The 20,541-nt window shown below is 31.2% G+C and overlaps 1 protein-coding gene across 1 annotated transcript in view; it reads left to right on the top strand.

Moving 5' to 3' along the window:
• Positions 1–20,541, top strand: part of dysc (whirlin protein dyschronic) — a 94,142-nt gene that overhangs the window by 55,707 nt on the left and 17,894 nt on the right. Inside the window, exons 3-7 of the mRNA XM_088204584.1 lie at positions 582–726; positions 6,080–6,204; positions 15,811–16,038; positions 18,294–18,419; positions 18,499–18,677. Coding sequence (XP_088060710.1) covers positions 582–726; positions 6,080–6,204; positions 15,811–16,038; positions 18,294–18,419; positions 18,499–18,677 — 803 coding nt within the window. The remainder of the gene's footprint in view (positions 1–581; positions 727–6,079; positions 6,205–15,810; positions 16,039–18,293; positions 18,420–18,498; positions 18,678–20,541) is intronic.

Here is a 20,541-nt window from a genome sequence, read left to right as displayed (position 1 = left end):
AATTAAAATTTTGATCTAATACACAAAAAAGTCTAGAATCATTTGTGGTACTTGATACTAGTATGACTAAATATAATGTCAAAAAAATTTTTGTTTTCGTGCATTTAAATAATAAATTTTCCTTTTCATCAAGTATCCAACTCTTTATTATAGTCTATCGCTTCTTAACCTAAGTTGTTTGTATTACATAACTGTCGATATTAAATAACACGTTTAACAAATTGCTATCCATTATACATCGTAGTATCGAACCGAACGTTCAATGATTTATCCGAAAACTTTTCCTTCGGATAGTTTTTCATTAGCAAAAGCTCCAGAATAGTGTGACCCACATTACCGAATCGCATTATTAATCCCGCACATCCGCCAGCGTGCGGCGTAATATTTTAGAAACTGTTATAAAACTGCCCCGAAGGATTGACCTTTATACACGACGGACCACACATCCGAAAACTTCCAGCGTCGCTTGTCGGATTCGTGTATGTGTGTGTGCGACGTATGCCGTATTTGCACGGGGCTTTTTAATTTAGGTAAAGGTGATATTTGAGAGTTTTTATTATAATTTGTAATCTTTTTTGCAGGCGGGATATCGGGAAGGAAGGTCCTATCTCCAAACCAGCGCTCCGAACATCCACGAGCTGGCGACGAGGACGGTGACCATGAGCAGAGACACACCAGAGGGGTCACATGGCTTTGGGATCTGTGTCAAAGGAGGAAAGGACGCAGGTGGGTTGAAGTTTTTACGGACGCGTCGCTTAGTATAAAGCAGTGTTTCTCATGAGTGTGTTCTATATACATCAACATTTTACAAAAACTAGAAATAAAATCACCTTATCGAGTAACATTGCTTTATAAAAGTAGCAGAGTGTAGTAGAATGAATACACTATATATTTTTTTATATTTTTTGTACAATGATTTTAAGTTTTTTCACTACAAAAAAATAATAGTTGATGTAAGTTCCACATATGAACCGTTGATTTTGAAAGTAAGGCAAGTCCATTTTGTTAAAAAACAGTTAGATCAATTGACTTGCCCCACTTTCTAGTTTCAATTGATGGCTCATATGAATTTTGTAAGCTATAATTTTTTGATTTATTTTTATAAATCTTTCCTTTAAAATATGAATAACCTAGTACTTACCAGCATGATAGACCAGTATTAATATTTAAAAGACCTAACATTATTTATTGATAAATTTTAATTTGGTCAATCTGGGAATTGAATAGTCATACACCGTATAAATTAGTTTATATAAAAAGCAGAGAGTTTTAAAGTAAATAATTTAATTAATATAGTATTTAAAGATCTACAGTTTAAAATTGCCAACATGAAATAGAAAAAGATCCTTTTTTGTCTCTGTAAAAATATGAATAAAATATTGAATACCCTTACCACCGATAACTTTGTCACGACGACCACATGGCGCGCTGAAAAATGGCATTTGAATATTGAATTGTGTAGTAAACAGCCCGGTTATGATGCCCGATCGGCTGTTGAGCGATGAGTCTACGGCGTTCGTAGTGTTCGTAGCGCTCGTAGCTCTGCACGTACACGCCGATCGATGACCTCCGTACTACGCGCGACGTGCGCTGACTACGTTCGCGCTCCAAGCTCAATTAAATTCGTAGCCATCATTTTTATTACGCAAAGTATATTTAAACGCAGTGTATTCTTTAATTTAATTTATTTTAAGTAGTATATAAACATATTTACAATCATTTTTAAAAGTTAATAGATTCAAAATCAGTGCACTATAAGATAAAGCCTCATCTTGTTCTCTATCTCACGCTATCCTTTAACGCAGTGCTCTACTCGAGCAGATGGCCGCTTTGCAGGCTTTGAGTCTTTCTATGCGAATTCTACGTCCGGCCTACCTGAAGCGTTGTTTTTATTGATTGAGTCTCATGAGCGCATGTTTGAGTCCATGTGTCACAGAGAGATAGACTAACCACTGCAGCCACTTTCGGCCATAATTAAAAAACAGGTAATTTTTCGCAGGGTAGAACGCATTATCTAATGCGAATCCTTTCCAAACAAAGAGTAGTTATTTATGGGTGCTTACGAGTGATTAACGCTTTGGGACGGATGTGTTAATAGGTGGTCCGTGAAATATTTACAATTATTAGCGCAATTGCCTCCGAGCTCTCTTCCGTTGTAAAAGTCTTAATTTATAGACAAGGTGGTATTTATTTTCATTTGTTTGGTCGTTAAAATGATCTCAAAGTTAATTGTGCAGGTGGTTGAAACCCCCACAGTTTTTCGTTCGTAATGAATTTACTTATAATGAGAGTTTTTTTACGACAAAAGGGTTTGGCGCAACAATGTATTTAAAAATCACGTAAGACACCCAGTATTGCACAATAAGCACAAAATTCCAAATGTCACTAATAATAACTTACATCCGTAGCATAAAAATAACCCTTGCAAGCGTGGAGTCATACGCCAGAGAATTACGAGGCTTGAGGAGTACTTTAATGTTTGCATCGAATGCCAAGATAAAGAAAAAAAAGTATGAATATTTTAATAATTTTGGCGCATAAAATTTGATTTATTTCTAGTATAAAATCGGGCGCTAAATTCAAAATATAGATTTAAAATACTTTGCAATCAATTAATTAGAACCGAAGAAAATAAGATATTTAGCAATTAAGTAAAAACACTTGAAAAACTAATGAAAAATACGGAAATTTAGCAATATCTCAAAAACCGTTGTACTTTTTTTAATTTTAGACTTCATTTTTGTATTTAGCGCGCGATTTTATATAATAAATGACTAGAAAATGTTATGGTTCAGATTGTTTTAGAAAAAAAATATATTAAAAGCTTTAATTCATGGATTAATATCAAGATGAGCTACTATAAAATTTAATACGCAGCGAAAAATTCATGATATAAATTTGTAAGCGAACTACATATTTCAATAATATATTTTTATTATTTCGTTAGCCTTCATTTTAACTACAATTGCAATATATTTTAAGATATTTTAACGGAGCGATTTATATGCTGCGTTTAGAATTTTCAGTTACCGATGTGTTGAAAACCTTATTTTTAAAATTAAACACACATACTAATTAAGTTATTAAGCAAGTCAATTCTTTAACACAAACAAACATTTGTTTCTCTTGAGGTATGGCAATGAGCGTTGCGTTGTCATATGGACTATATTTTAAAATATTTACATAAATGAGTCCATTGGATTGTATTCCAACATTGAGTTTTAGGTAGTAATATTCATGCGACCCTTACGCATCTACATAATTTCTACCCCTGCTGCTACCATTCAACCTCAGACCATAACCTTTCTACCTCCATACTATATCGTATGTACGACCCAATAGGTAAAATACGCACATGCACAGCATCAGTGATTCCAAAAATGCGTAACAAAGGAAAAGGAATAATAATAAAGAAATATGATATATTAAATTAAAATATTTAAAAATATAGTTAAGAGTGAATTTATTGTAGCAAATAAAGTGTTATCGAGCCTACACTAGTCTTCCTATCTGATTTATGTAAAGCTTTTTAATATTTAATTCCCACTTCTTAAACTATACCTCTCATAGTGTGTTTTACTCGTAAATTAATACCCAAATCTGAATACGTCTTTCTTACAGTTTCTCTGCTAGACTTGAATGTACCATATGCATTTTGGACAGCGTACAGTGAGCAATTAATTTACTGATGTTAGTCTAACTCAGACCCTGTGAATTTAATAAGATTATATTAATTAGAATATGTATTTTTTTCTTCTTATTACATTAAATATATACATTATTTATAAAATTAAAAACGTCACTTTCTTTGAAAATAACAATTGAACTGAAAATATTTTTGTAGTAATTAGAAATTAAAAAAAATAAATTCATTTGTTATTATTTTTGTTACTTGGATACCTCCATAAATAATTTTCAGTTGCCATTTCAATTACTCTTGTTCGATATTTTGCCTTATTGAAAACACAACCATAAACAAGCAGCACGAGCTAAAAGTAAGGTATTTACAAATGCGTTTATATCTACCAGTCTTACATAGACAAGTTTTCAAAGCTTTTGGAACGGACAATGTATGTTATCGTGTTCTAAAAATGAGCTATATGTTAGATATTTTTAATTAAAAAAATAGTCTACAAATCTAATAATTGATATTCATGGTGCAAAAAAGTGATTTGTCACTCGCACCATTGAATATATTAATTGACAAAATCGCGCACGTGTCTTGAAATTTCCCATAGTCTTACATCGCATGGAGCCATTTGTCCAAAATGTTCGAGAGGAATTCCTCGTTTCCAACCCTCACGGCCTCTCGGGTGTTCTCCGGCCTGCATTTTTATTGCTCATATCAATGTGTGCGCGACACAAATATCAAACGAGATTCCTCTCGCACAGCATCCGCGTGTTTTCCTGCTCGATTACGCAACGCCTTACCCCATTTCCCCCTTTCACTTAAGCGCCTGTCGAATATCTCGGATCGTTTATCGTTTGATTTAGTAACGATAGTCCGCGGCTTTTATGGTCGACCTCCGCTCGTTTCCAGGCTTATGCGCGATCGAGAAATAATTTCAATTAACCGATTGTTATCGGGTGCGCATTAATAACGCGTTATTGAACTTTTGGCGGTTTCGATAATTAGCATACACACATTATGCACGCTAATTATTTCGTACCAAGCTTGCAGCAGTCGGTAATAATGTGTGATGTACACAGAGTGGCCTGAAACAACTACTGATTTAAATGATGATATAATAAAAACTATTGGTACTAAAGAAGTACATTATATTATAAAATTCACGAGATGAATCTAGTGTTTAATCTCGAGAATTTCTCAAAAAATGCAAAATTATGATTTATCATTTCCCAGGAAATATCATAAAATGTTTTTTTTAAAGGAATATTTTTAAATGATTTACAGTAGCTATTTTTTTAAACAAGTGCTAGTTTTAAATTCGTTAATTCACAGCTGCATTCAGAGTAGGTGGTTCAAAAAGAAGAGGGATTTATTTTATTCATAAAACATTGTGTTACAATGAAATTTTGGCTTTCGTTTAAGTCATGTTGTTTTTGTATAATATATTATACATATATATTCACATACATATGTATATATTTAGATACATTTCCTTAAAATATTTTTTTAAATAAAAAGTTATTTCCTTTACATTAATGAATTAAAGAAAATAACATCGATACACTATAGTACAAAACATTGAATTTCCATTTTTCAGAAAAAAGTTTTGATTTCGAACCCATTTTTTTTTCGTACATGTGACTACTATATCTGTTTTAACTATCCAATTATATCTATTATTAAATATAGCTTCTCATATGGAGTTAAAAATAAAATAAAAACTTTTGAAGGATAGTAGGCGTATACAATTGTATATTGCAGCATCCAGTGGTCCACACAATCGTTCTTTATGACACCATTATGAAAACCTTTCTCGAAAGCTCATCGGCCTTTATGACTTTACCGCAAACATAGAATCCACATCTGTATATAGTTTCGATTTTAAATATACTACTTTTTTAAGTTATTAAATTCACAATTTATAATATTATTTGTGTCGATGTGTTTTTATATTCATATTCGCTACGAATGATTGCAATAAACTATTTATACATTCGCGAATGTCGTCGATATTTACATTTACAAATTGCTAAAATATTCAAAGGCCATTCATATGCATATATTTATGCACATAGGTTTCGGTGAAAAAGAGTGTACATTTAGAAAAAGATAGAGGTAACTACGAAATGAGAAAGCAAGCCGACCGGAGTAGAGCGTTTGGTAATTTGCTGAAAGTTTTCCAGCCAGCGCGAAAGTTTTTTTTCCGAATTGCCCGTTGCATGTGAGACTTTTCTTTATGTATTTTTTTTAACATCCCTTGGGTACGCCATAGGTAAGTACTTCGTCCTTTTGACTTTTATTTCAATTTCAAACGTCACATTCATAGTGAAAGTTTGGAATGCACGAGCGCCGTGATTCGAGGGGCCCGAGTGTGAAAACGCTCGTTTTTCAGTAGGTTTATGTTACAAACACATCCGGATATTGAAAATTACGTTTTTTCAGGAGTAGGTGTATACATTTCAAGAGTTGAAGAAGGATCGGTAGCTGAAAGAGCGGGTTTGAGGCCAGGCGATTCCATCTTGCAGGTCAACGGGACTCCGTTCACAGGAATATCTCACGATGAAGCTTTAAAGGTAATTAAGTACATATATTATAATTTACCATCTGAAAACATACATTTGAAAACAAGTTTTATATATTTATCGAAAGAATTACAGCTATTTTTAGTAGATTCATATTATATGAACTATATTGTCTATATTCAAAACAGCAAGTTGGGTAAGTGTTAATCTCTTCGCGTGACTTGTTGCATATCGCATTTGGCAATATTCCCTGGCAAACTTTACATGGATTGTTGTGGAATTAATTTCTTAGAGAACACCTGTGATGTGTATGGGGAATTTCAATTTGAATTATTTGCTTAGAACTTCGATGAGCTTTAGTTAGGTTTGGGCTAACTAAATATTTTGATTGTGTCATGAATACTGAATAAACTTTGTTCTTCATCCAGTTGATAATGATAAATTATTTTTATTCTCTCTCGTTATTTCCTAATTACGGTGGATCGTGACCAAAAATCACAGCTTGATTGAATCATGTAATTCTCACGACCAGCTGTAGTACTTTAATTGATTTATTCCTCTTAGTCCTTTTATGTGACTTGTAACTACGAGCTTTCCCATGTTGTATACATATGTATTTTCTATTATATACGCAACAGGCGTTCATAAACATCCAGTTATTTTATTATGAAGTCATTGATTTTTTTTATGTTTGAGTGAATCTTTATAAAATTAATTTATCTGTTCGAGGGCTTGCATGAAAATAATATAGGAAATTAATTTTTTTGCGAAATGTTTGAATATTTTTTTTATTTTGATTTATATTATTAAATATAAATTAATTAAAATAAAAACACGTTTCTAATTTATTTCACATATGTGGATACTCCATATGTAAAGAAATTACTTGTTTATATGCCTCTATTAGTATTTTTAAAAATTATTTAAGTACGCCTTTTCACTTCTTATTGCAGAAAATAATGTTTCTTTAAGGTTTAGCTTTGCAATGTTATTAGTGCTGCAAAATTTCTTGTACTTGAGATTCTTTACCATATATAATTATTAAGCACTGTATTCCAAGAGTTTTGGTTTATTTATTTATATTTTTGTTCAATTTGACCAGTATATTTATGCACTATTACGTGTATGTTATTATATATATTTATATAAATAGTTATATATTATATTTATTGTATAAATAGTGTCAGAAGGTTTTTTATATTCATTACTTTCAAAAAATACAATTTATTCACAATATATATTTAATTTTTAACTATTAATATTATAAATAATAAACCAATTGATTATGATAATGAAGAATAATATTGTTGTAATGTTATTAAATTTACGACCATTTTTTTAAATTATTAGTCAATAAGTTTGTCCAATTATTATTAAAATATGTATAAAATTATTTCACTCTCGATTACATACATATGATTTTCACTTGGATTTGGGTGTTTAAATACATTTGTCAAAATGCACATTAAATGGTCTAAATGTACATTTGTACCAAAAATAGTTCAGATTTTTTTTACTAATGGATAAAAACCTTTAATTCCCGCTTGTTACTAGTAGAACGCAGCCATATTTTTTAGTTTAGAATCATTTATGCATTCCCTATTCCTTAGTAATTACTTGGTATTCCATTTCGCTTGGTAAAAAAACCTAGTAATAAAAATATATAACTATTAACATAAATCTGTCAATCTGCTATTAATTGCTAATTCCCATATAGACAGAGAAGAGACTTTGTTTCGTTTACAAAAAATATTTTTTTCTGACGATATCACAATTATTACAATCATTGTTCATAAAAAACCTTATTTCTGGGAACTAACAGAAAACATATTTCGAAACGTTGCTTTTTTGCCTTATCGGTCAGATAGGGCAGTACCTATTTGTTATTTTTTTATGATTTATATGGCATTAAGATGGTATAAAACAGTTGCAGCAGAAACATCTACCTCTGCTACAAAGTCCGATTAGTTGTTTGTAGAAGTGATTAAATAGCGTTTTTCAATATATTTCAATCAATAGTAAATTGAGGTTTTTCATTTAGTTCATTTCCAAGTCGTTGCTTTTTTGCCTTTCGGCTAGTTCTTGCGGTACCCATTCGACATTTCGCATACAAATGTACAATAGCAACAGACCTTTATGTCTGTTGCTATTGTCCGAACAGTTGTTTGTGGATTTGCTTTAATAGTGTTTCTCAATTTGTTTATCAAAAGCGGGGCTTATTTTAAAAGTTTATATCACAATTACCAAATTGACAGTACCAACAGCTTACAGTTCTCTAACAGTGAAAGATTAAACTCGTACAAAATGTAACGGGTGAATCTTTTGCTTAATTCATAATATAAAATTAAGCAAGCCTGACTGCGAATAAGAAAAATAAAATAAAGAACACAAAACCCCTCATGAAATAAATACGAAATGTAGTTATTCATTACTAACGTCTTGTTCCAATCACAGTCTGTTTCCGGCTAAGTAAAAATCAAGCACTTGATATAGAACAATCTTATATATGTACATATTACAGTGTATATAGAGAATGGAAGACAAGCAATTCTTTTTCTCTACGTATATGATTTTTAAGCATATTATGATAGGATGTGATTTTTACAAATGTACATATATTATTATTATTATTTAAGCGTGTTTTTATAAGACCATGTAATTATTTATATTATTACTGTGCAACATCAAAGTTACTAGATTATACAATAATATTTTTATATATATATATTATACTTTCATATTTTTTTTATGTAATGTTCTATTATATAAAATACATTTTTCATATTTCTACGTAAAATGTATAATAATATAAATCTTAGCATGACACTCTTCATTGCGCGATAGAGAGCCTTGCAATAACTTATTCTTATTGCTTCGACGCTATTCATGGGATACGCATAGACTAGATACATGTATCTATTTTATGTGTATTTTAAAAAAGGTCTTCTTTGACAATCGACAATTTCTATGCGTGTCCGTGACCTAAATTCCCAATGAAATGGGTCACAATAGGGCTTCAGCTAAGTCTGAAGTCTGTGAAAATACGGGAAAGCGACGAATGGATCAATATTTCGCAAAGTTTTCGCCGAGGAAACTTTTATTTTTACCATAAACAATGACTCTAGCGTTTCGTACATTTATGCTTTTCATATAATTTTATAATGTATAAAAATTATTAAAAAAGTATATACACCATAAAGCGGCATACGTTTCGCATACGACGGTGGCTGTAATTTTTGTCACGCACGCGTTATAAATTATTAATTTGTATTCACGTCACGTAAGCTTTTATAAATAAATATATTACACGTAAATCGCTCGAAGATAAACGTAAGCAAAATTATAGAACCATTTGATGCAAAGAGAATGTGTTTTTTAATTATGCGGCTAGAGAATTGCATAATTTATGAAATCTTGTGATAAATTACAATTCACTTATTAAAGGCAGTAATTATTTTATGGATTATTTGATGCCTTAATAAACATTGAGTTATTAATGTATACTATTTCAAAAGGTTATGTTAGTCAATTCTTAGAATTAGTAATTTATAATTTGCTGTCTGATAAATTCATAAATCTATTACAATGATTGGGTTTTTGCATCAAAGGATTAAGTAAATATAGAAACTGAATTAAATAAACAATCTAGTTTTTGTATCAACCTAATATAATAGTTTGTTTGTTTGAGATGAAAATAAAATTCAGCGTAGTATATAAATATAAATATATTGTTTTAATCAATTACCGAATAAATACAAAAACAAATAGATAAATATTTTTTCCCTATTCAAGCATTAATGAACTGGAAATGCTCTCTTAATTATCTTTTCACTGTAGATACTATTGGAAAACAAATTAATTTGTCTGTCATTTATAAAATAGGTTTTTTCAGGTTTCGAGAAAGATTAATTACATTAATCTATACATAAGTAAATATAGTACAAATACAATATATTTAAATAATTTATTTTCTTATATATTTCTATGAATTTTACGAAAACAGATATTTTATTGGATGATACAAATATGATTTGAGAAATAATTATTATTTTAAAAGGACCTTTAAATATAACAAAACATTACTTCTAATAAAAACACATTTTAAAGCGAGCGCCTTAAGGTTTTAAATTAGGATCAATAATATTTATATTACATATACATTACAAAGCTTTAAATCAACATCAAATTTAGATAGTTCATTAAATTAATGTAATACAATAACAATATTTAATTAGTGCCAATATCAAACATTTTCCAATAAACGCGTGACTTAGAAATCGCGTTTAAAATGCACTTATTAAATGCTATCGATTTCGAATTCGACATACATAAACCTAATCACTCCTAGCTTCCCATTTGTGTGTGTTTATTCGTTTTCGTGTGCCAGTGGCGGCACGCGAGTAATCGACTCTTATGGCCGGTAAATAATGTGTCCCAGATTCGACAGATAACTCGAACAAGTAGAAGAAGAGCATAACAGCTCGGAGTATGAGTTAGCAAATAAACGGGGCGTTTTCCTTTTACCCTCCATTATTTATGGGGCACGTTCCGCTCGCGACGTGATCGCCATGTCGGCGCTTTTAGAACGATACAACCCACGGGGGTGGGTAAACTCTGTGTGTTGTTTTTTTTTTGCTTACCGACCGTATCATCAGCTCAGATAAGGTCTGCGGGTCTCGCTGGTGGCTATCAATCAAAATACGAAATGCCTTCACGTCCCCGGTCCAAGGTCTCGGTCCTAGCCGTAAAATTTCTTCGTACGCTCCTCTCGGTTGATTTAAGCGTCCACTTTAAAAATCAACCATAATTTGGGTCGTGGGGTCTGGAGCTATAAGATAAATTGCGAAATAGGTTAAATATACACTTTTGGTGGAGTCTCATATAAATATTTTCAGCTGATTCAGAATACATTGAAAAAACCTGAATTAAAATTATTTTTAAATTAGTACTACTTTTTTTTAAATAATCAGTTCTAGTTTTTCTATACATTAATATACTACTTAACATATAAACATTAGTGATTTCTTTATCATTGTAAGCCAATTCAAGTCATTGAATATTGTAAACAAAACTAATGAAACTGTCTACTTTAGATTTAAAAGAAACATATTCTTGGATTTACGATTTTGGCTAATAATCTAGGACCAGTAAAATATTTTATTATTTCATAATGTTAATATCTAAATTTGCCAGATATTTTTTTATGTCGGTTAAAAATATAATGAATTAAAATGGGAACGCTCGTTATCAAGCGTTCCCACTGCGACGGCGCCGACACGATTTTATTGCTTTTAACGTGAATTTTTGACTTCTGAGAAGTGATAATTGTTTTTTAAATAACTAATTACAACAAAAGGTAAAATCCTTCACTGCAATAACACTTTTTATAGTAATTTTGAAAATTAGAATTTATTATTGAAAACCAAAAATTTAAAATCGGAGAGTTTTTGCCAGCGTGTCAAGTTGTATTATTGTCGGCTGTGGAACAGCTGAGATCTGTTATATTGTGTTCCCGTGATGATAATAGACGATCTACTGATGTGCCTAATGTCCATGCAGAGTCCAGAGAAATCGTTTATGCTGTTGTGACTTTGTGATGTCTTTCCTAGTGCGCCTCTGCTTCTGTGACTAAGTGTTACATAGTTTTTAATGCTGGTAACGTTTGCTTGCCAATTGCATTGCTTTTTGGATACACTCACAAAGTGTTTTTACGGTTTAAAATAGAAACGGTGCAGATGACCACTTTGACAATCGGTAATCGGGGTAAATTAACAATAATATTATGCGCAAGGTGTAACGTATTGTCTAGTACGTATCTTTTCTAAACAAAAATTAACCTCTCGGAACGGATGTAGTATTTATTAGGTGGTTCGTAAAATATTTCCTAATTTTAATGAAATTGCTTGGTCATGAGATCTCTCTTTCATTTTTGAAAATATATTGTTTATGCTATGACTTTTACTGTCTCTTTTTGTTTGTATAAATGGTCGCTAGAGTCGCAAATTGTGCAAATTGAAACCACTACAACGCAAATGGTTATATTTTCCGAGCAAGATTTGTGCTAGGTATTTATTTTCGTCATAGTTTTCTATATAATGGGCCTAATAAGTTATTTAAAATTCTTCGTTACAGATAAAAATAATAAATTTTATGCGTACGACATTTTCGACATAAATTGATATGCAATAATGTTGTTTCATAATATTGTTTTATGCATTAATTTTGTTTCGGTTTTGATACAAAAACATTTTTGTTTTGCGTCTACAAAGACTGCGGTGTTAAAACAATTTATATTTATGTAAGTTTAATCCATCTAGTACGAGTACGTATATACAGTGTGTCGGTATAGACGTATAATTATTAATCTTGTTCAAGATTCTACAATTCTAAGCCTGCCGACTTAAAGTTTTACGACTCACAAATCTTGCCTGATCTACTTTTAAAGAGTACCGTTTTAATATTCCCACTGACTCATGGATTTATTTGCACAGTTAGAATTTTCATTTGCCTTCATCTGGCGGCGTCAGACCATTCAGGCTTTTCTCGCTTAACGCCCGCTCAAAGTTGTACGGGCACGCAACACTAAACGGTTTTGGTAATGAAGAGAAATGACGTAAATAGCTCAGTGTCCGTACGGCGGTCGGCAATTTGTAATTTTTGCTTTTAGACCCTCACTGGCTTTAAATATTTAACCTGACACCTGAGACTTTGACTGAGTGACAAGCGAATCGAGTCGGAAGTCGAAAACACCTGGACGGTGGCAGTATAACAAACAATTGGAGCTTTATCAAGTCAATGTTATACTGTAAATATACAGATCAACCAAAATACTCGGATTGCTTATCAAAATGTGAGGCAATCTATTTGACTAACATTTTTCTTTTTGAATAAAATATAGTTATTTAACATTACATCTTAATACGGCTAAATATATTGTATTATTAGAAAGGATACAAAGAAAATTGTACATATACAAGTTGTCCTGTTGTGACCTACTATCTTTTGTCAAAAACTTGAATGGTTTTTTCGGTCAAAAAATCGAACAGCAGCTTTGTTGCTAATAGTACTGCACTTTACAAAAAAACCTTTCCTTTATGATTATGCTATTGAATATTGAGCGTTTTTGAGGAATTATTTAGATGTACAGTTTTATTTTTGATTAGGGATTAACAGTGATTAATTTAATTTTTACTTAAAAATACGTAGCTTCACTGTCACAGAGTCAATCCGGGATTTAAATTGTGACACCACAAGTTAGTTTTAGAAATATTTATTTTAGCTGCTGTATTGCGTTTTTAAATAAAAATCGAGCTTGGGTATAAAATGTGTTTTTATAGAGAGCTAAATGCATACCAAGGCTCATCAATCTGATCGGGATTCTGTATGTATACAAAAACAAAAATATTCATCAACCCTTTTGTGTTTGAAAAAGAGAATCAGTTATTGATTTCGCAATAAACGGATGTTGTGTCTATTTGCTATATAATATAGGATGTGTGTTTGTATGATATTATCATAAAACAATATACTTCGCTAGCTAGATATACATACAGGATATATGTATGCATAGTTGGTGTATATTGCGAAGCGGAATATGGCATAAAAGAATAATGAAAAACTGGCTGTCATTTAATGAGTAAATTCGCTTACGTGCGAGCTTTGTGGGATATCAAGAATATAACGGATTTTTCTATAATGTAATTTTCTTCTCGATACGATCATTATAGAATTATGCTTTAAGGATCAGCAGGGGTTGCACATGTACCGTCGTTAACCAGCACTGGAATACGATACACGTACAATATTTTCTCATTAACGATTTATTTGTATATTATAATGGCAATGTATTTTATTTGCATAGTTGAAATTATTATATGACCCTCTGATGATTGGCATTTGTTATAATATATAATATATATGAGACACCCTTTCTCTAATTTCACGGTACAGTTTCTTGACATGGTATTGTTTTACAATATATTATAAATTTACTTGAATAATTTTTTTTTATTTATATTTTATGCATATAAATTTCTTTTCGGTGTTTTTTAATGTCACTTTTCAATGTTGTCAATGTCACTGTCAATGTCAGGTAATAAAGTTTGCCTTTCATATTTTTTTAATTAACGATTATCAACTCGCAATGCAGGATTATTTTACATTTATACATATATTTTGTTTTCTGAGATTATATTTTTATATGTCGCTCTTTGGGTCTGAGGAAAAAAAGGTTTGTAATGAAATAATAATGATTCCTTTTTTAGTCTGTCTCTCTGTCTAAAAGGTCTAGACTGGTAACTCAGAGGCCCACGGGTTCGAGTCACGGCAGCATATTTAAATTTTTATTTATAAAAACGCGGGAAAGCTGCAAAGTGACGTCTATTGATTATAAATTATGATACTATACATATTTTTTATCAATTATGCGGATATCACTGATTACCAGACTGAAAGGCTGGTGGTTAATACTTATTTGTAAGTATTCATTATGTCTGATTGACTTACATAGTTGGTACAGATTTACCCCGTTGTAACGCATTCAGGCTACAACAAAAGATTTAAAATAAACATACATATTACATTGTTCTGGCTTAAGCTTCGCGCCATAGGTGTTTATTCTAATTTTTTTAAAAGCAAAGTTTGTTGTAATATTTGATTATTTGTCATGTACAATTTGTGTATGTTATAATAGTTACACCTTATTTTTTTTTACGTGGTTGGGTCTATCGGATCCAGGCGTCTTAGTTGTGCGTTCAACTTTGAATTCCAGACGTCGAGTTGGGCTAGAAATGTGAAGAGAGAAGCGGCGGCTTCTGCGATCGTTCGTCAGAAGTTAGGTCAGCCTCTTTTTGATCGAAGTTTGTACGAATTTAATGGGCCCAGAGATTTTGAAATTCTGATGCCTTAACTCTGAATTTAAGTGTGAATGTCAGTTTAAGTGTCATTATTCCCGTAGTTAAATATATATAATAATTAAGTGTGACGTTATTTGTAGATTTACAATAACATCATGGCGCTTTAGCTCTATATGATTCTTAGTTACCTCGAGAATCTTTGTTTACTCGTCGCGATCCTATGCAAATCCTTCATATTAGTCTCGGTCTCTATACACTGCCTTGTGAATGTTTGCCTGACTCATCTAAGCGTACATATAATAGTTCAAAACGATGCCATGCGATATTTTCGATCCATAGAATGCAGCTCCTGACAGTCAGCTGATGTTATGGAAAATGTTTCATAGTCATGGGTTAGCACCGGCTTAATTAAAATTTATATATTCTTATTTTGAAATTGCGTGACATACGTGTATGTTTTAAGGGTTTATAGCTACATAAAAAATACTATTCTGATTATTCAGAATACTAAAAGCTTGCATTATTTCTTTCAGTTAAAAAATAACACTTTAATGTTATAGCTTACTGTATAATGTTTTGATATTTGAATTTCCAAAGGTCGAAGGTCACGCAAAGTTCAAAATGTTGTAATGAACAAGTTTACAATCCTACGCCTACAGATTGTCAAACAAATATAGTTATTATATAATTATGTATATATTATTTAAAAAAAAATCAAATACATTTCTTTAAGAATAATAACTGTTCTAGTATATTTATGAAGTGGCCGTTTACGAATTTAAAGCTTTAGTTATTGTTGCAGATGCTGAAGTCATGTCGGCAGCTGAGTATGACCGTGAGGAGTCCTGGGGGCGCAGGACCATGGCCTGGTCCTCGGCAGACGTGTTCGTGGATGGATCGCCAGGGGCGTCCCGTTTCACCCCCTTTGGAATATCAGAGAGCGCCACCCCCGGCCCTTCCACCGGTGCCCCGTTACCCCCCTTATGGGGGCTCATCCAGATCGAGTAGCAAAGACAGGAGCATAAGAAGAGTGCGTGTTTGACAAAACTATCTTTATTTACATATATCTCGTTTACGTTAATTTTTCCTATTTATAAATTTGAGCTATTTAAAAGATTATCGTGAAAAGCTAATAATAGAATCGATTAAAAATGTATAATTAATATAGTCTATAACATAGATGCTATTAACACACAAGCGCATTTATTTTAAGTTTTATTTTTTTATCACTCCAATGCGTCACGTTGGTGAAAATAATATATAGTACTATATATAATAAGTAGTAAAAGTCGGAAAATAACGAAAAAAAAATATATGAACCGGATCAGATCCTCGTAGTTTACATTAAATAGAGCAATGTGCAATACCAGAGTATTAAGGAGCTGGATGGCGACAGCTATAGGCGAGTTAGCCAGTGTGAACGTCCTGGCTCTAACAAAAACGAAACAGTTTCGATAGCAAAAATTGGAGTTTTTCGAGAATAATTCGATTGTCGACAGCATTATTTTTTCTACAAGACATATAACTTTCTGCAAGAACTCAGCGAGTCGTATTCCAACGTTCCAATAATAGTAGGAATAATCTGCTGGCAAACAAGATCGAAAAAATAAGACAGTATGGCATTTTCCGACACCAAAGGATAGACGGTTGATGGAAGCCCATTTTCATAGAGAACCTAAATCACACTATAGACTCTATATATAGAGAGAAGGAATTTGAAACAAGTCGAATGCATTTAAACAATTTTCATCATCTGCATACAGAAGAAAACTTACCCTTTAAATGCCTTATTTATGTCATTAATAAATAATGAGTAGAGCAGAGGTCCCAGATACCTTAAAGATGTTCGACAATTGGCTGTTACGAACTGTCTACGATCGTTCAAATAACTCAGGAATAATTGAGTCAGATCATCTGAGTAACGAAGGTTTGATTTTTTACTTGGAATCCATGACAAACTTTGTGAAAAGCTATTTCAAAATTAGTATATACGAAGTCAATCTGTATTCCCGCATCAAGAGATATTGTAACTGTTTTGCCAAAATACAGGAGGATAGTTATAGTAGAACGAGTAATCCAAAGACGTAACTATGGATAATTATTTAAAATAATTTAGCAAGAGCTGATAACACTGCGATTGGTTTAGTTCTTGAAACATAATTTGCCACATTTTTTAAAATGAAATTTTTGTGCACTTGCAAAGATTGGATAATTATTTCGTCTTGTGAATTAGAACAAAAATACAACGTAGAGAAGCAGTGAGTCTGACTTTGCAAGCTTTCAAAATTAAATCAGACCAAAAAATAAGCAAATAAGCCTTGTTTAAAAACTAAGCGCCCAATTTATTGATTATTAATACTGACAACCAAGTAAAATAAAAAAGAAGCGACTGAACTGAAGATGAAAAGGATGTCTCAAAAACAGAACGAAAATAATGTGGAAAACTCTCAGCAATATTTTGTGAACCTTCCAAAGTTTTTTCATCGAAAATTATCACCGTCGACTAAGCAGCGCATTTAATGTTATTGAATTTTCAGAACACCTTAGGATCCTTATAAATTCATTTTTGGCAACTTATGTAATAACTGCGATGACAAGATATCATCAAACAATTATTGCGCTCTCTTAATGACATTAATGTTAATTTTATAGCTTGTTTATTTTTTCATTTATAACTGTTGGTTTGCTATAAATTTGTAACTATTTTGAAAAAAAGCATAAGTATAAAAGCAAACCAGTAGAAATTTTCTTGCATTTTTTACAGATATTTCCTACTTTAAAAGTTCTTAAAAAATAGCTAAAAATTCTATAAATATATACTTTCAAAACGACTTTTAAATATTTTGTCAAATTAAAAGTTCATAAAAAATATAAAAAAGTTAACTACTTATAAATAAAACATTTAAATAAAAAACTAGATATTTACACACAAATCAAGCTTTATCTTTGTGGCGAGTGTAAATTTGTAACATATTTTTTGCATCTGTAATATTTTGCATTATGTAATAATTTATTAAATTTGTTGTTGGATTTTTCAGCCCAATTAAAAAGACGTCTATCTCGTGCTTTTTTAAAATACACAACGTGTTTAATAGCATCAATGGTTTTGACTAAAATATTAGTAATTAATAAATGTAATGATATTTTCATCTCTTTAAAACATAAACTTTTCAAGATAATAAAAGGCCATTGTGCTAAACAATGACAAAGCAAAATTAAAAAAATTTCTTCTTAAAAATACTTTTATAAATGAATATTTTTAGCATACAATGCTTTGAATTTTAGGTGGATTTATGTATAGAACCGGGACAATCACTTGGCTTAATGATAAGGGGAGGCTTAGAATATAATTTAGGAATTTTCATTACGGGTGTGGATAAAGACTCCGTCGCCGACAGAGCCGGACTCATGGTAATATATCATATATAAATATATTTATAAATATGTATTCAGGCTTTTTATATTATGTTTTGTGTGTGTTTTTTAATAGATAGGTGATCAGATTCTGGAGGTAAACGGACAGTCGTTTTTGGAAGTCACCCACGACGAGGCTGTGAACCAATTGAAATTTCACAAGAGAATGTCTTTGTTGGTGCGAGACGTGGGGAAGGTACCTCATTCTTGTACTGCGTACGATCACGATTCTTGGGAGGCGTCAAGTCCGCCCGGGTAATTATAATTTGAAATTACAAAGATGGTATAATCAATAATGAATTCCCGGTAAAGTCTATATTCTTGGATATATGATCGTTCTTGGGACCGTTAATGATAAAGTTTATTGAATTTTTTTATAAAAAGTTAGAAATAATTGATAAGTTATACAGTATTCTCCCTTTAGTCATCATACATCCATAAAAATGATTCTGTTTATTTGCTAAGTAAATTCGACGTAAAATCCAGACGTTTATATAAAAGTTCAAAATCAATTTAAAAATCAGGTACAATTATACACTGATCAAAAAATATTCAACTGTGAGCCAAGAAAAAATATTTCATTTATCAATGAAAGGTATTTGGTAATTAAAAAAACGATAAGCTAATGAAAATGGAAACTAAATGTTTTTCATTAAGATTGAGATATAAATATAAAAAATAAATAAAGAGATATTTTTAGGGTAGTGATAAATCACAAAATAAATTGCGTTAAAAATACTTTCTGGCATCTGCATCTTTGCTTTCCTAAATCACTATACTGGGTCAACTTAATTATATCATTCGCATTTTTATTTTTCTACGATTTTTATCAGACATTTCGTGTTAGATTATCTTGATAATACATTGAATCTTGTCAAAAATTAAAAGCCGCACTGAATCATATCTGTAGGCTAATAATATTAAGACTGTCAAATTTATACAATATTGATGTTCGCCAAACATTCGCTATGAATGTCTATCGCGATACAGCGAATAGCAAGATTCTCAAACTTAATTCACTGAATTAAATGTAGTAGTTACAAAGTTGACTTTATAAGTCAACGAAATCAAAGCCAAGAGCGTCATTTAAACATTTATTAGGCGACCGGAAAAAGATAGTGCCGATTCCGACCGCGCGCTCGTTCGTTGGTTTTTAACTTATTTTCTTGTGCATTAAACGTCATATGTGCTAGTGTAAATACTATTTTTTTATTCTATAATATTTAATAAAAAATATGGTTTTACAGTAATATGGATGGTCGAGTTTTTCAGCAACGATTATATCGCTTTTTAATCTTCGTAGTTCATAAAGCTGTTTTTTATAAAATTTCCCGCAAATTCCTTAATTGCAAGGATGGGTCGAATATTTTTTGATCAGATTTCAACTTTATATGTCAATGGAAATAGTGTAAATTATATAACTCAAAATTTGTGAGCTTTGTGTAGGTTAATTATTAAAATTTGGTGGTAATAAAATATTTTATACTATACTTTATTTTTCATCAAGTTATTACTCTACAATATAAAACTATATTAAATTATATATTAGGTAATACTGAAAAAATAGACGTTTTTCAGTAAAACAATAAAACACTTTTTTACTGGTTTTTTTTTGTTTCACTGAAATAAAAAAATAGTTTTATAGATATAACCTTTTCCCACCTCTAGGTTATTTTTATTTCAATTACCAATAAATATTGAAGACTAATGCAAAATATTCAAATAGCCCCCTTTTCACATTTACATTTTTTCCGTCTAAGAAATGTTGCATAGATCAAAATAAATGATATTAAAAAAAACAAGGTCCGGAGAATATGATGGATGAGATAAAAATTATCAGCCAAATTCCTTGATTTTATCGAGAGTCAATTTTGTCATATAAGAACGCGCATTGTCGTGTATTCGACTTCTGTTGCCAGGTGCAAGCCTTTTTTACTTTAGCAATCCAGCAACAATTCAGCTGATCACATTATAAGCTTGCTGTTATTGTTTAGCCAGTTTTAAGAGTTTCGTAATGCATAATCCCTTTACAACTCCATTATACACAAAATATTTTTTTTAGTGAGCCTAAGTTCTACTTGAACTTTGGATTAAAACTGTCTTCTATGACGACTATTGT

The sequence above is a fragment of the Plectrocnemia conspersa genome, unplaced genomic scaffold, assembly GCF_051122295.1.
Source record: "Plectrocnemia conspersa isolate PC_06_02 unplaced genomic scaffold, ASM5112229v1 ptg000014l, whole genome shotgun sequence".
Lineage (NCBI taxonomy): Eukaryota > Metazoa > Arthropoda > Insecta > Trichoptera > Polycentropodidae > Plectrocnemia > Plectrocnemia conspersa.
Note: the sequence above shows the minus strand (reverse complement) of the source record. Positions and strands in the feature narration are given on the sequence as shown.